This window comes from Sporothrix schenckii (genome assembly GCF_000961545.1).
Source record: "Sporothrix schenckii 1099-18 chromosome Unknown Cont42, whole genome shotgun sequence".
NCBI classification, from domain to species: Eukaryota; Fungi; Ascomycota; class Sordariomycetes; order Ophiostomatales; family Ophiostomataceae; genus Sporothrix; species Sporothrix schenckii.
The window spans coordinates 1,626,947-1,639,352 of NW_015971143.1; the positions used below are offsets into that span (position 1 = coordinate 1,626,947).

The following is a 12,406-nucleotide window of genomic DNA, read 5'->3' on the forward strand; positions in this document are numbered from 1 at the left end:
CAAACAAGCAAGACCAAACATCGCAGAACGGCACTTACCTAGGACGGTAAATTAAACCATTATTATGACGCCTTTCAACCATCGAGGCCAAAATCCAATGTCTCCTCACCTGGCATGTCGTTTGCTTCCCCATCCATCCCTTGGCTTGCCGTCGACTACAGTTTTTGTGTATGTTGCATGCGTACACAGGATGGCTGCAAAGTACGTCGGTAAGTATAGTGTAAGGCGCCATAAGCATGTGCGTAATTTTCAATGAGCTCAGCCTATCATTGCCTCTATGCGGAGTGGATGGTGACCACGCATCTGCCGCATTTTGGCGCTCCGTTGTTCTTCAAATGGTCTGTATCAATCGTATGACAGGTGGTAACATTCCTGGACGAATATCTCACGGTGTCTTTAGGATGCGGGCTCATCTTTGGGTTTATCATGGCGGGAATACATCTTATACTCCAGGGATGACGAAAAGTCGAACTTGCCGGACTCGACCTGAGCCCGGGTGGCCGTGAGCATGGGCTGAGGGAGACCCATGGACTCCAGAAACGCGACGGCTGTTGTGTTGGTTAGTTAGTCAAGGCCAAAAAATCTAACGTTTGCAATGGGAGGGAAGCACATACTGTCTTTCCACTCGTATTCCTGTCTGCGTCGGTCCCAGTTCAGTTCCTTTGCCATAATGTCGATGACTTTGGGCAGAGCCTCCAGTGCCGCCTGGGCATTCAAGAACGCCAACCGGGTCCGCCGCGCCAAAACATCAATGGCCGTCTGCGCATACTCGTGGCGAACAGCATACCGCACCTCGCCATCGACAAAGTCGTACAGCTGTGAAATTCGCTTACCACGGACAGGGAAGCGCTTCTCTGTAGGGCCGCACAGTGAGCCAACGGTCCAGGCACGGTCACCGTAACTCTCGGTCAGATGCTTGGCCACATCAGTTTCCAAGCCGAAGTGCTGAATCAGGTGGATAAATAGCGTCCGGCTGAAGCCGTGAGCACCAATGAGGCGCACCTGATGCGTCTGGCAGGACCCGTCAAGAATGGCGCCATCATCAATCGCTTCGCTTCCGCTCACTCGGGGCACATTGACCAGCGGCTGCGGCAATAGGCGAAACTCTTTGATAGCGGCATCAACGCATTCTTCGGCCATCTGGCGGTACGTGGTCCACTTTCCACCGGCACATGTCAGCAGGCCCGACGGTGACACGTCGACCAGATGGTTGCGCACTAGTGACTCGGTGTTCTTGGCCTTGGGGTCTTTGACCAGCGGGCGGATACCGGACCAAGCAGCAAGGACATCGCCGCGCCGCACATTGATATCAGGCGAAAGGTAGTGGCGGATCTCGTTAAGAATCCACTCAATAGACTTGTCGTCGGGCAAAGGGTTTTTGGCGATAGCAGCAGGTTCATCGGTAGTGCCGGCAATGGTGTTGCCTTGCCAAGGCAAGAAGAAGATGACGCGGCCGTCCGACGTAGACGGGTCGATCAAGCCCATTTTGCCGGGGCTGTAGTAGCCTGGCAGAGTGATGTGGACACCCGAGGCTGGGGCCACAATCTCTGCACACGCCGGGTCGTCCATCCTGCGAATGCCATCGGTGAAGGGCCCCGTGCAGTTGATGACGCATTTCGCGCGCACTGTAATGTCTGTGGCGGTCTTACCGTCACGCTCCTGCACCGTGTCACGCATGGTGGCACCTGTCAGGCGACCATGTTCGTCCTTGGTCAGAGAAGTAACCTCCATGTGGTTGACCACAGTAGCACCGTACAAAGCGGCAGTCACGGCAATGCTGACATTCATGCGCGAGTCGTTGTGGGCGCCATCGTAGTACACAAGCGCGCCCACCAGCCCCGACTGCTTCAGCATGGGAAACGCATCGATGGCCTTACTCTTGGTCAAAAAGTACGAACTCTCGATACCCTCGCTTCCGGCTAAAAAGTCGTAAAACTTGGTGCCGGCCCAGTAGTAGGGGACTTTCCACAGGCGGTCGAGCGGCAGCATGATAGGCAGCCACGAGCTGAGATGCGGCGCCGTCTGCAAAAAGTACTTGCGCTCTTTCAGAGCCTCCTTGACCAGCTCGTACTGCGCATAGTCCAAGTTCCACACGGCTTTTTCGAGGTAGCGAACACCGCCGTGTACGAGCTTGGTGCTTTTGCTGCTAGTACCGCTGCTGAAGTCGTCACGCTCCACGACAGCCACCTTCAGACCGCGTGTAGCCGCATCCAGGGCCACACCTGAACCCGTAGCGCCGCAGCCAATGATAAGCATGTCATACTCAGCATCCTTGTCACCACTCGTGCTTTTCTTCAGGTCGGCAATATGCTCGTCGCGTGGCTTTGTGCGAGGAAACCGGGGCAAAGTGAATGTGCCGTCGGCGCCATAGATGGGAGGAGGGACAACGGGGGGCTCGAAGCCGGGGATGTTGCGTGGGCGATAAACATAGTAGACGAGTCCACCCGTCCCTGTGGCCGCACCGATGGCGATGACCGCCCGACGAAAGGTGCCCGGACCAAAGAAGCGACGCATTGTGGGTGTTGAAAACTGGAACTAAAGCAGCTTCAAGCTGTCGCTTGAAGTGAGCTTCAGGAATACTTACTTTGCTGTTGCTGGCCGTCGAGGAGCCAGCCCTATCGAAAAGAAAGGATGCAACGTTGTAACAGAGCTGCAATGTCGATAGAACAATGTCGATGAAACTGATGCGAATAGGATCAAATGAAGTCGACGGGGACCACGGAATAAAGGACCTCGTTAACAAACGAGCTGATAGGATTGGCTGGTGTTGAACAGCTGCAGCAACAGTCACTAGTGAGAGCGATGACGACACGGTGGAGCAAGGGAAGATCGGTTTAGGTGAGAAGCGACATTTGGTTCAAATAGCGGCTGAAAAGAGACCGCCTAGGAAACGAAATCGTCAAATTCGCAATTAAATGGTTTTTTGGGGGGGGGGGGGGGGGGGGGAGACCAAAAACCAGGGCAGGACGAGAGAAGGAAAAAAGAAAGAAAGAACGACTGCTGCCCAGCCAAAAAAGAACACACTGTAGTCTCCACGGCTACGACCGAAAGTCCGATCCTCTCATCCAGAGCACCTTTTTTGTTTGCGAGAAAAATTGATTCGTTTCCCCATTATTCGGCTGTTGTACGGCTCGATCGCAGCTTGCATCGACAAGCGAAAATCTGTGTTCTTGCGTGGCTTTCGTTTGCCGCCAGCCCGGGGTGTCTCCGATTCACGCCGGAAGTAGCTGTAACTCGCATATGGGTAAAGATCTCATAGCACAATTACCTTACTGGTCTCAGACCTCACTTCCTCTTCCGGGCAGCTTCACTGTGTACTATCGCTCAACGAGGCCGACATGCTAAAAAGCAACGGCCCTCCTGCCCATGCTGGTCAGAATATTTCCTCCAATGACATGGGTCTGGAACAGCTAAAGTGGGGGCGTCTCGTGGCTGAATAAGCGTCGTAGACACACAACAATATCACATTTGTTACTGTAATCTCTCTGCCCCAGACTCTCGCAACAGCTATAAAGGCTTAAAGATACGGAAAATGCGAGAGTCCATCGACGTACAGCATACGTAGACGACTATTTAGTATGGCCTCAGCAGTCCCTTTGTTACAGTCATAACTCAATCAAACCAGAATTCATTGTGAAAGCAATTATTGATTAATCGTTACTCGTCTGAGTAGGCCTGAACCCTCTTGACTCGTGATGTCCGTTTTTCATTAGAAGAGCAGAAGAATCACGAAATCCTTCTATATCATAACCAGAGAGCTGATTGCCCAAAAAAAAACAAGCTAAAGATCAGCTCGGTATCGTAACGCCATAAACCGTTCAACATCCCTTTTCCTATTCCAATGACTCCGAGCAATGCTAAAAACAAAACTAATAACAAAAGCAAACGATGCTCCTTGGGAATTTCCGCCGCGGAGAGTCGAGACCAGATTATGTGACAAAAAAGAGAGATAAGGGCCAAAAAGGGGGAGAAATTAAGAGAAGATGGCAGGTAGGATGATGCCTCCACGGACCAGGCAGGTTGGAAAATAAGAGTCGGTTGCTTTCGCGCACAGTGGTATAATTGCTGACCAATAACGTCAACTGTGGTTCGCTGGGGACCGATTTCGAGGTCAAAGATGCCTCCGATACCGATACCGCCCTACTGTTGAAGGACTAGCCACGGTGGGCACAGATACTGTTGAAGATGGACTTAGCAGGTCCGGCACGTGCGAATTTTTCCGCTATGATAGCCGCGACGATTGCCAGTGAACATGCGATGGAAGAAACTCCGCCGTCGTGTTTGTCCATCACATCGCCGACGTCCAATTGCTTGTCCGCGGTCTGAGCTCATGCTAACAACACTGGTGGTACTGCTGCTGCTGTTGCTGTGGTTTTTTTGTTGTTGACGCTGCGCGCCAAGTCATCAATTAATGGTGGGAGGCTAGTAGCAACAGAGCACGAGTTCGACTTCCGGTGCACAAGCTCGGCTTCCCACCTGTAAAAATCATCATCGTAGCTCAGGCTTGCCGTGGTTGCGCGGGACAGCCGCCTCAAGCCAACATCGTCTGTAATGTTACTGGACCTGCTACCAATGGTTTGGCGGATGGTGATGCTGCTCTGTCCTGCGTGACGATCGACCGTGGTGGAGCTGCTGACCGTAGTCCCAGAAAGTTGGACAAGTCCATCAATGGATGTGCTGGAACGACAACCCCGCGGACCGTGGATGCGTCGCCGTTTGACAATGCGATGGTAAGCTCGTCGCCGTAAAGACTGGTTGCAGCGATTGTTGCAGTCTCCAGCGCCGCGGGCGTCGAAGTCGCACCGTAAGAGTTGCAATCGATGTGGAAGTCCAATGACTGGCCAACATCATGGATGCCGTTGTAGTCACTGTCATCATCACTAACAACGTCAAAAGGCAACCAACAAGCAGAGGTAACTACTTCACCGTCCGTTGGCGTTAGGGGCGATACCGAAGACAAAGGCGACGAAAATGCCGCGTTCTCGGGACAAATTCCGTGATAAGACGGTGGCGCACTCCGAGACAAGTCCGTTACGCGTCGGACACTACGCTGAGCATCGGTCAATGTCGACGCGGACATAGCGACTGGCTCTGTGACCGTTACTTGACACATTCTGGTCGCTTGTGCCTTGTTACCGACGGGCTGAGAACAAAGCGTTGTCCCGGATGAGGCTCCTCCCATTCAAAGCCACTGTCAATGACCAAACTGTTACTCAACTGCGGCAATGGAGCAGCTCTTTGACGAGTCGACGCAGCAATTTGGTCATCTGAATGTTTCTGTATGGAAATCGGTATTGCCATAGTTTCGGCTGGAGTGGCATTGATATCGGTGACGCCAGTCTGACCTGGTGCAGTTGCAGGGACTGCTGCGCTGTCAGTGGACGCTGGTGTGATTGTGCTCGTGGAAGAGTTTCTCGGTTGCGACACGACCCGCCGCCTTCATAAGTTCTGGCCGGGTTGCTGCTGGTCAACGGCCATCCCGCTCGATGCATCGCCATCAGCGGATGCCGAGGAGGAGCCTTCGCAAGCGACGGTGCTGTGGTTGCTGCCGTTCGAAGTATTGTTGGGGCGGCGGCTGGAGCGTGTCATTCGGTTCAGACTACCGAGGCCCAGCTTTGCGCTCATTCTTTTCCAGCCAGCATTGTGGACGGAAATGGCACGCTGCAGGCCGTTCGGCGACGTGCTGAAGTTCCAATCCGACGTCGGTGGTGTTGTCGGCGGCGTAAGCGGTTCGCCAGCCGGAGGGGTCGAGCTACCATTGTCATCGACGAGTCCAACACGCTCCACTGAGGATGCATCCGCGGAAGAGGCCGAAGGCGAGCGGCCCCGGCCTTCGCTACGGCGAGTGAGATTCAGCTGGGGCAGAAACGACGGCTTGGGGGAACGGCTGGAATCATCGCCACGAGGGCGTGATGAGTCCTTCGGCATACGCATACGAGTGCGACCCTGGCGAGCATCATGTTGCTGGTGGTCGTCGGCATCGTTAGTCATGGGCTGGTCCTGCTCATGGGCGGCTGTGTTTACAGAATCGACGAAGGAGAGCAAGACCGAGTCGTTCATAAGATCATAGACGATGGTGACAGCCTCGTTGAGTTCTCTAGGGTGGGGAGGCAAACGGCTCTTATCCAGAGCAAGGAGGCGGTCTCGGACGGGGCCAGGAAGGTTGACTTCGCGAGGGCCTAGAGGCGTGATGTAGGTGCCAATAAGTCTGCGCCAAATAGCACAAGTGTAGTCGCGTGCGTCCTGTGACCATTGTGCGGCATCGTCCTGGCCCTCGTCTAGTTGCACTTGAGCGAACGTAGTCTGATAACGCTCGGCCTCCATGGTGAACTCGAGCGTTTCCAGGCAGTGGTTCTGGGACAGGTAAGCCATAAAGGCGCCGAGGGTCCATGGTGGTGGTGCGGAATTCGCGAGAATATCTTTGAGGGTTGGGCGGTTGGTCGCCGCGAGAAAAGCGACACTTGTGGGTCGTGAGGATGCCATGGTTGTGGTAGACTTCGGAAGAGATACGTTCAAAAGAGATGACGAAGACGATGATGGGGGCGAGCGAGTCTGTGACGTGACAACGCAATCGCCGAGGCCAACAACTCCAGGCCTCCCCGCAACTGTTGAGGGCTCAGGAGAAAGCTCTCGTGGGCTGGTGGACGGGCTAAGGTAGGGCAGTTTTGAGGTGATCCGAATCCTCCTTCGTTTCATACTTTCGACAGAGCCGAATAGGTTAACGTCGGATTTGACCATTAGTCTGTATGGAAGGATGCCCAAGACGGAGACAACGCCTCAAAAGTCGGCACAGAGAAACGCCATGCAAGTTGTTCTAATTGGGCGATGTGTGAGGGTATACCGTCGTGGAAGGCAGTCGTAAAGCAGCAGAGACGAAAAGATTGACAATGTGCAACGCGTCAATAGGAAAACGCGAGGCAGTACTAAAGTCCTTTATTCGAGACTGCTCCATACGCCGTGTGCGCTTGTCGCCGTCATAAAAAAAAAAAAAGAAACGGGGAATGGTTCCCTCTCAGTCGCCGCGGCAGGGGCCTCTGTTAGGGTAGACGAGTTAGGGAATAGTAGTTTTCCAGATTTTATGCAGCTTTCCGAAGCAGCATAGTCTGAAAATGCGGTGGTAAACGATGCGACACAAGAGAACTGAAAAAATAGGTCAGGCGATATTCAGACAGAGCCGACGAGACAGGCGACATCCGATCGTGGGGTGAAACAAAGTCGTAAAGTCGGGAACACAACAGGTCGAGTCGTGATCAAAAATCTTTCGAAAGTAATAATGACAGGGTGATGAGAAAAGAAGTAAACGTGACCGAATAGGAAGTGGGCTCGACAGTAGACCTTTGGGGGGGGGGGGGGACAATATGCAAAAAGGGAAAGGGGAGAGGAAAGGAAGGCGTGAAGGAGGACGGGCAGAAGAAGGAATGGATGATGCGAAGATCTTAAGAGAAAGCGGCCCAGGCAAGAAGGCAGGAGTGAAGGATGGCCAGCTAGTCACTGTGCCTGGTGGTGGGTACAAGAAAGTACCTTGTACCGGCGTCTCCATAGAAGGAATCTCGTGCTTGTTGGCGGGCAGCGAAGGCGCAGATTGGCTCACTTGCTTGGCATTTACGGGGCTTCGAATTGTTCTGTGGAGTAATTAGAATGTGGGCTAGGAGACTAGCTGACTAGTCAGCCAGATCCATCGGGCAGGAAGAAAAGGTGACCCATCATTGCGGAGTGCGGTACATGGCTGCGTGCACCAACAGGGGGGAAGGTACAAAGGGGGTGGGGGGTAGACGCACCCCCTTTCGATGAAGGGAGGCGATGGGAGGCATCAGAAATGCAACCCACCACCAAGGACTTTAGCGGGCTTCCAGGCTTCTGGAATGTTTTCCATTTCCATCATAAAGGCAATAAGCAGGCAAGGAGTAGCCTGGAGCAGGTGATCAGAAGGGGATTATGGATTAGCAGACCACTAGCAGATAGCGGGCTTCCCTTCTAATCAGTTGCACTTTTGTAACTCTAGGTTCGTCAACCATGGTACTGAATCCCAACCTGCCACACATTTATGCCCATCTCGGCGATTCGATGCAAGACTCAGACTGACTGAGCCATCACTTAGTAAATTTCAAAGGAGATGGAAGAAAAAGTGTTCACATAGAAAGAAATAACGATTAACAGAATAGAGAGCGAAATCATTACGAAGTACCGAGAATATGTGTAGACCAGATAAACGAACCACGTCGTGGGCAGGATCCTAGTCGTCGGTAGGGTGCTTGTCCATCCAAATCAGCTGCCGTTCACTTGCACATTGTCAACAGGTGCAATTATTACGACGTATCCTCTGCGCAAAGGCTGCTTTAGCGCGTTCTGCAATGTGCAACAAAGCAAAATCTATGTTTTGGCTTGCAGCTCACAAAGGAATGTGATGACAAGGGCACGCTGTTGTGGGTGTTCACACACTTTGCGAGGGCGCACTTGATAAGAGAGGGGGGTGCGAAGGCTGGAGTGAAAACCATAGGCCAAAAGTCCACCCCAGCACGGTGGACGATCAAAAGGAAACAAGTGCAATTCTGACGGCCAACGGCTACAGAATCAATGTCAGTTGACAATCCAGTGTTTTGTCTCAACTTTTGTGTTGTCACCATCATACCACCCGCAATACGCCCCTGACCCCAATCAATTCCATTTGAGTTTTTTCTCATTCAGTCATTTTTTAACTTAAAGTTATATTCTCTTCTAGGTGCTTCTAAAGTACCTCTGTTATGGCCTGTGTTGGTTTCGCTTACGAAGTAGCGCAGTAACACGGCGCAAAGGCGAACTGCTAGCCACGCCACCGCTGTATGTATGGTGGGGCGACTTTGAAAGTAAATACGGCAGGGCCGATGAAAAACGAGAATGTGGCCGAGGCGTTGGCAAACAGGGGCGGGGAGAAGCAACGCAGGACGTATCGTTGAAAAAGCCAAACAAGCAACTGACAACCAGAGAACGAACAGGCAGAGGGCAATACTCCGTAAAAAAGGAGGAACGCAAATGAAAGAGCCCGGGTGGGCCGCAGTTGGACTGGCTTAAAACAAGATGCCACAACCAAAGAAAAAGAAACGAAGATGGCGGCCCAAGCGCAAATGTCATGGTCGGTGTAACCTGGCCGTCCTTTCCTGCACCAAGGGTGCGCGCAGAACGAGGTAAGCAGGCACGAAAACTTCCTCGTTGCAAGATACTTGTGTGATTCTCCGTTGGTGAGGTAGAAGTATATCCTACAACTACCAGAAAGCGCCTGGTCGGCGCTGTTGCGCAATTGCGCGAGATGCTCTAGATAACGGCTGAAAATCAGACGGCAAATGGGAATGCACAGTACGACTTCGGCAATGGGCAATTGCGAAAACAAATAGCAGTTATCATACGCATAGTTTTCCTAGTGTCCTCTGTTTCCGTCGTGTCCCTTTGTTCGCGACTGGCCCCGCTTCAGGAAAAGCTTGCTCTAGAAGCACGCTAGAAGAGTTCCAGTGGCGAGCCTTGTCGCCCGACTAAGCCAGGGCCAAAAGTCTGCAAACCCAAACAAAGTGAGTCAAAGGCCGAGAGACAGATTGCAAGGAGTGGTTGCACAGCCAACCACACAGGGTGTGAAGGCGAAAAGCCTTCACAAGCGGTGCAGCAAGGCCAACAGGATGTAAACTGTCATACAGACTGAATAAGTAAAAAGATAAGCTCCAGTATTACAGGGAAGCAAACAGAGAACCAACCAGTATAGAGGAAGGGATGTGCAGACGAAGAGGTTGGCGTTGATTCAAACCTACGGCAGTGAGCATCTGAGCTTTAGCGGGAGCTCCTGCTAAAAATGGCATCGCCAACAGCAATCCTTGGTGCTCTAACGACTGTGCCCACAGGTTTAACAGATCAGACCAGTAACGGTCGTCTGCTTGTCAGACTTATGTTGCATGACTTTTCCCATGTTTGTCGATATTGATCGACGTCTTTTCGTCATTTCTTATATTTCGGCTTTCTTTCCCTCTGCTAGTAGTTTCTTTTACCCTTTCTCTTATTCCGCCGACTCGAACTCTGTCTTGCCATTTACTTTGGTCAGCAACAATTAGCGGCCAGTACCGTAGGCTAAGCACCAAAAGAGTAAGATTCCACGCCTGAGATCGCCCCTGGCCTCTTTAACTTGGCGACACCCATGAACGGGAATTCAACGGCCAATGGGAAATGGACCTTGATAAAAATATGCAGAAATGCAGAGGGGGACGTGGCATTAGCGGGCAGATAGGGCCGCTGGACTTAGCAGGTGGGTGTGAACGCCTACAAAATCATGACACGGTCGATCAGAATTCTGAACTTAGTCTCAGTTGAGGAACTGATGGCGCCAAAGACGGAAGCGGCGGACATGAATATACATAACAGTCCGGGCTCACAAAGGTACAATATAATGTATGGAACATAGCTGTCGTGTCAAATGGTACAGGAATGGAGCATGAATGGAATGTAGAAACAAAAACAGATAGAACACAGATAGAAATCGGATAGAACTCGGGTAGAACTCGGATGGAACACAGATAGAACACAAATAGAACACAGATAGAATGTAGAATGAAAGAAACGAAACAGCCCCCAAATCGCCTTCTGCCATTGGGAAAGGGACGTCGAGATCAAGCAAGCGAGGCAAGGATCAGAGGGTGGCACGCAGCGGGAAAGCTTCAGTGAGGATGGGAGGTTGCAGGTGGGCCGCAGCCCATGCAATGCAAGACGTCTATGTTGTACTTCGTAAGTGCGCGAGCGGCGCGAGGAGAACCCAACCCCAGCATTTCCGCCTCTACAGTCAGGCCGGTAGGCCTTAGAGTGGGCTCCAGTGGAGACTTCCAGCTGACAACTGTTGGATTGTTTTGCTCTGAGAAGGAAAGACCCAGAAAAGCAAGCGCCAGAGGTCTATGCCCCTTCATACCTCGAGGATCGTGGCTTTTTTCTCCTGCGCGCGCGTCCTGCCTCCCCCTGCGACACCTTGATGGCGATCGTTTGTTTTCCTCTCTATAAACCATGGAGCAAAGAGCACCGACAACAGTCTCCAAAGCTTGAAAGCAGTAATTTGCCGTCACCATTCACCCCCATATGAACCACAGTCAAATACTTTCCGGTTTCATCAACTCTCTTCACCGTTTTTGTTGTAATGCAAAGACACGTCGCATCCTGTGCACCGCACTCTGACCGCTTTACCATTTTGATCTCATGTTCTGTGCACAGCAACCACAAAATGTGGCTTAATTGCTAATATTCCCCGAGATAGCCCCTATCCTTGCACACCGTCCTCGACACCACTCCAGCCACCAGGACCGTGAGTACGACCACGACCAAAACCGACATCGCTTCGACTGCTTTCAACCTGTCTTACAGCACCTCGGGAGACGCGCTAGCTGCCGGTTTGTTCATACAAGGGCGTTTTTTTGCCGTCTCCCAGCCTTGCCAGGTTCAACATCGGAAGACGTGCGGTGTGTTTTCAAATAAAGTATCACGAGCGGGAAACGAAGCTGCACGTTGAACACTAACCGGTTGTCCGACGAGGTCCTGCAGCTACTCATATAACTCGGACAGTGGTATTTGCAGTGTATAGTGCTTGTTTTACACTCGCTGGTAAAATACTGGCAGGCCCAAACCCAGTTAGTAGCCAGGCTGCTGGGCAACATTGTGCCGTGAGGTCATGTGGTTGTCAACCACATTGTCAGTTTTGATATGATACGCTACTGTCCCTTGTTGGGGTCTACGATGTAATAACTGCTGGCGTCTTCTTTCTTACACTGGCTCGGGGTCGAGTTGTCACCTGGCTCAATCCAGTTGACGCAGATACATTTTGGTCAAGGCAGCTTCTTGGCGCTTGCATGATACCGTCATATTCTGGAGGAGCTTCCTTTGTTAGCACCGTCCTTCTTTATGTCCTTCTGAAGTTAACCGTTCCACCTGTATTTTGTAAACGTAGCCAGAAAGCTCTAGCTATGTAATTACGATGTAAAAGTAAGATAATATACGGTATGGAGAATGTATACGAATAAGCGAGTGCTCGTGGACTTCGATTATCCCACATCGTGAATACAAGTGCAGGTATTCCCCGTCTTACGTCCTTTCCTGGCAACTATTAGACCGGAACTGTCACGGCGTTAAATTTCCTGTATTTTGGAGCGCACGACCATTGTGTACCAAAGTTATTATTTCACTGGATGTCCCTCCACGGTAATCTCGTTACACTCGGTACTTGCACGATCATTGTTTGGATTCGTGATACAGAAAATAGTCGAAACAACCGGCTTCGCCATCTTTCGGTCCAGGGTGGTTCTGAAAATTAAGGCACATTGTAACTGCACTTGTGTAAGACGTGTCCCAAATATGCTTTCCCGAAACAACAGAATACGTTTGACGGATTACGTGTCCTATGGCTTCCTTAGTA

At 51.7% G+C, this 12,406-nt stretch overlaps 3 protein-coding genes across 3 annotated transcripts; all 3 read right to left on the reverse strand.

Moving 5' to 3' along the window:
- Positions 1–396: 396 nt before the first annotated feature.
- Positions 397–2,514, reverse strand: SPSK_01535 (glycerol-3-phosphate dehydrogenase; the record flags this gene model as incomplete). The annotated part of the gene is made up of 2 exons (XM_016728444.1): positions 397–548; positions 615–2,514. 2 exons carry the CDS (start codon positions 2,512–2,514, stop codon positions 397–399), a joined length of 2,052 nt encoding a protein of 683 aa, XP_016590055.1.
- A 2,017-nt stretch (positions 2,515–4,531) lies between these two features.
- On the reverse strand, positions 4,532–5,080 carry SPSK_01996 (uncharacterized protein; the record flags this gene model as incomplete). The annotated part of the gene is made up of 1 exon (XM_016728894.1): positions 4,532–5,080. One exon carries the CDS (start codon positions 5,078–5,080, stop codon positions 4,532–4,534), a length of 549 nt encoding a protein of 182 aa, XP_016590056.1.
- Positions 5,081–5,439: 359 nt separating this feature from the next.
- SPSK_01842 (G-protein signaling regulator) lies at positions 5,440–6,483 on the reverse strand (the record flags this gene model as incomplete). The annotated part of the gene is made up of 1 exon (XM_016728741.1): positions 5,440–6,483. One exon carries the CDS (start codon positions 6,481–6,483, stop codon positions 5,440–5,442), a length of 1,044 nt encoding a protein of 347 aa, XP_016590057.1.
- Between the last annotated feature and the right edge of the window lie 5,923 nt (positions 6,484–12,406).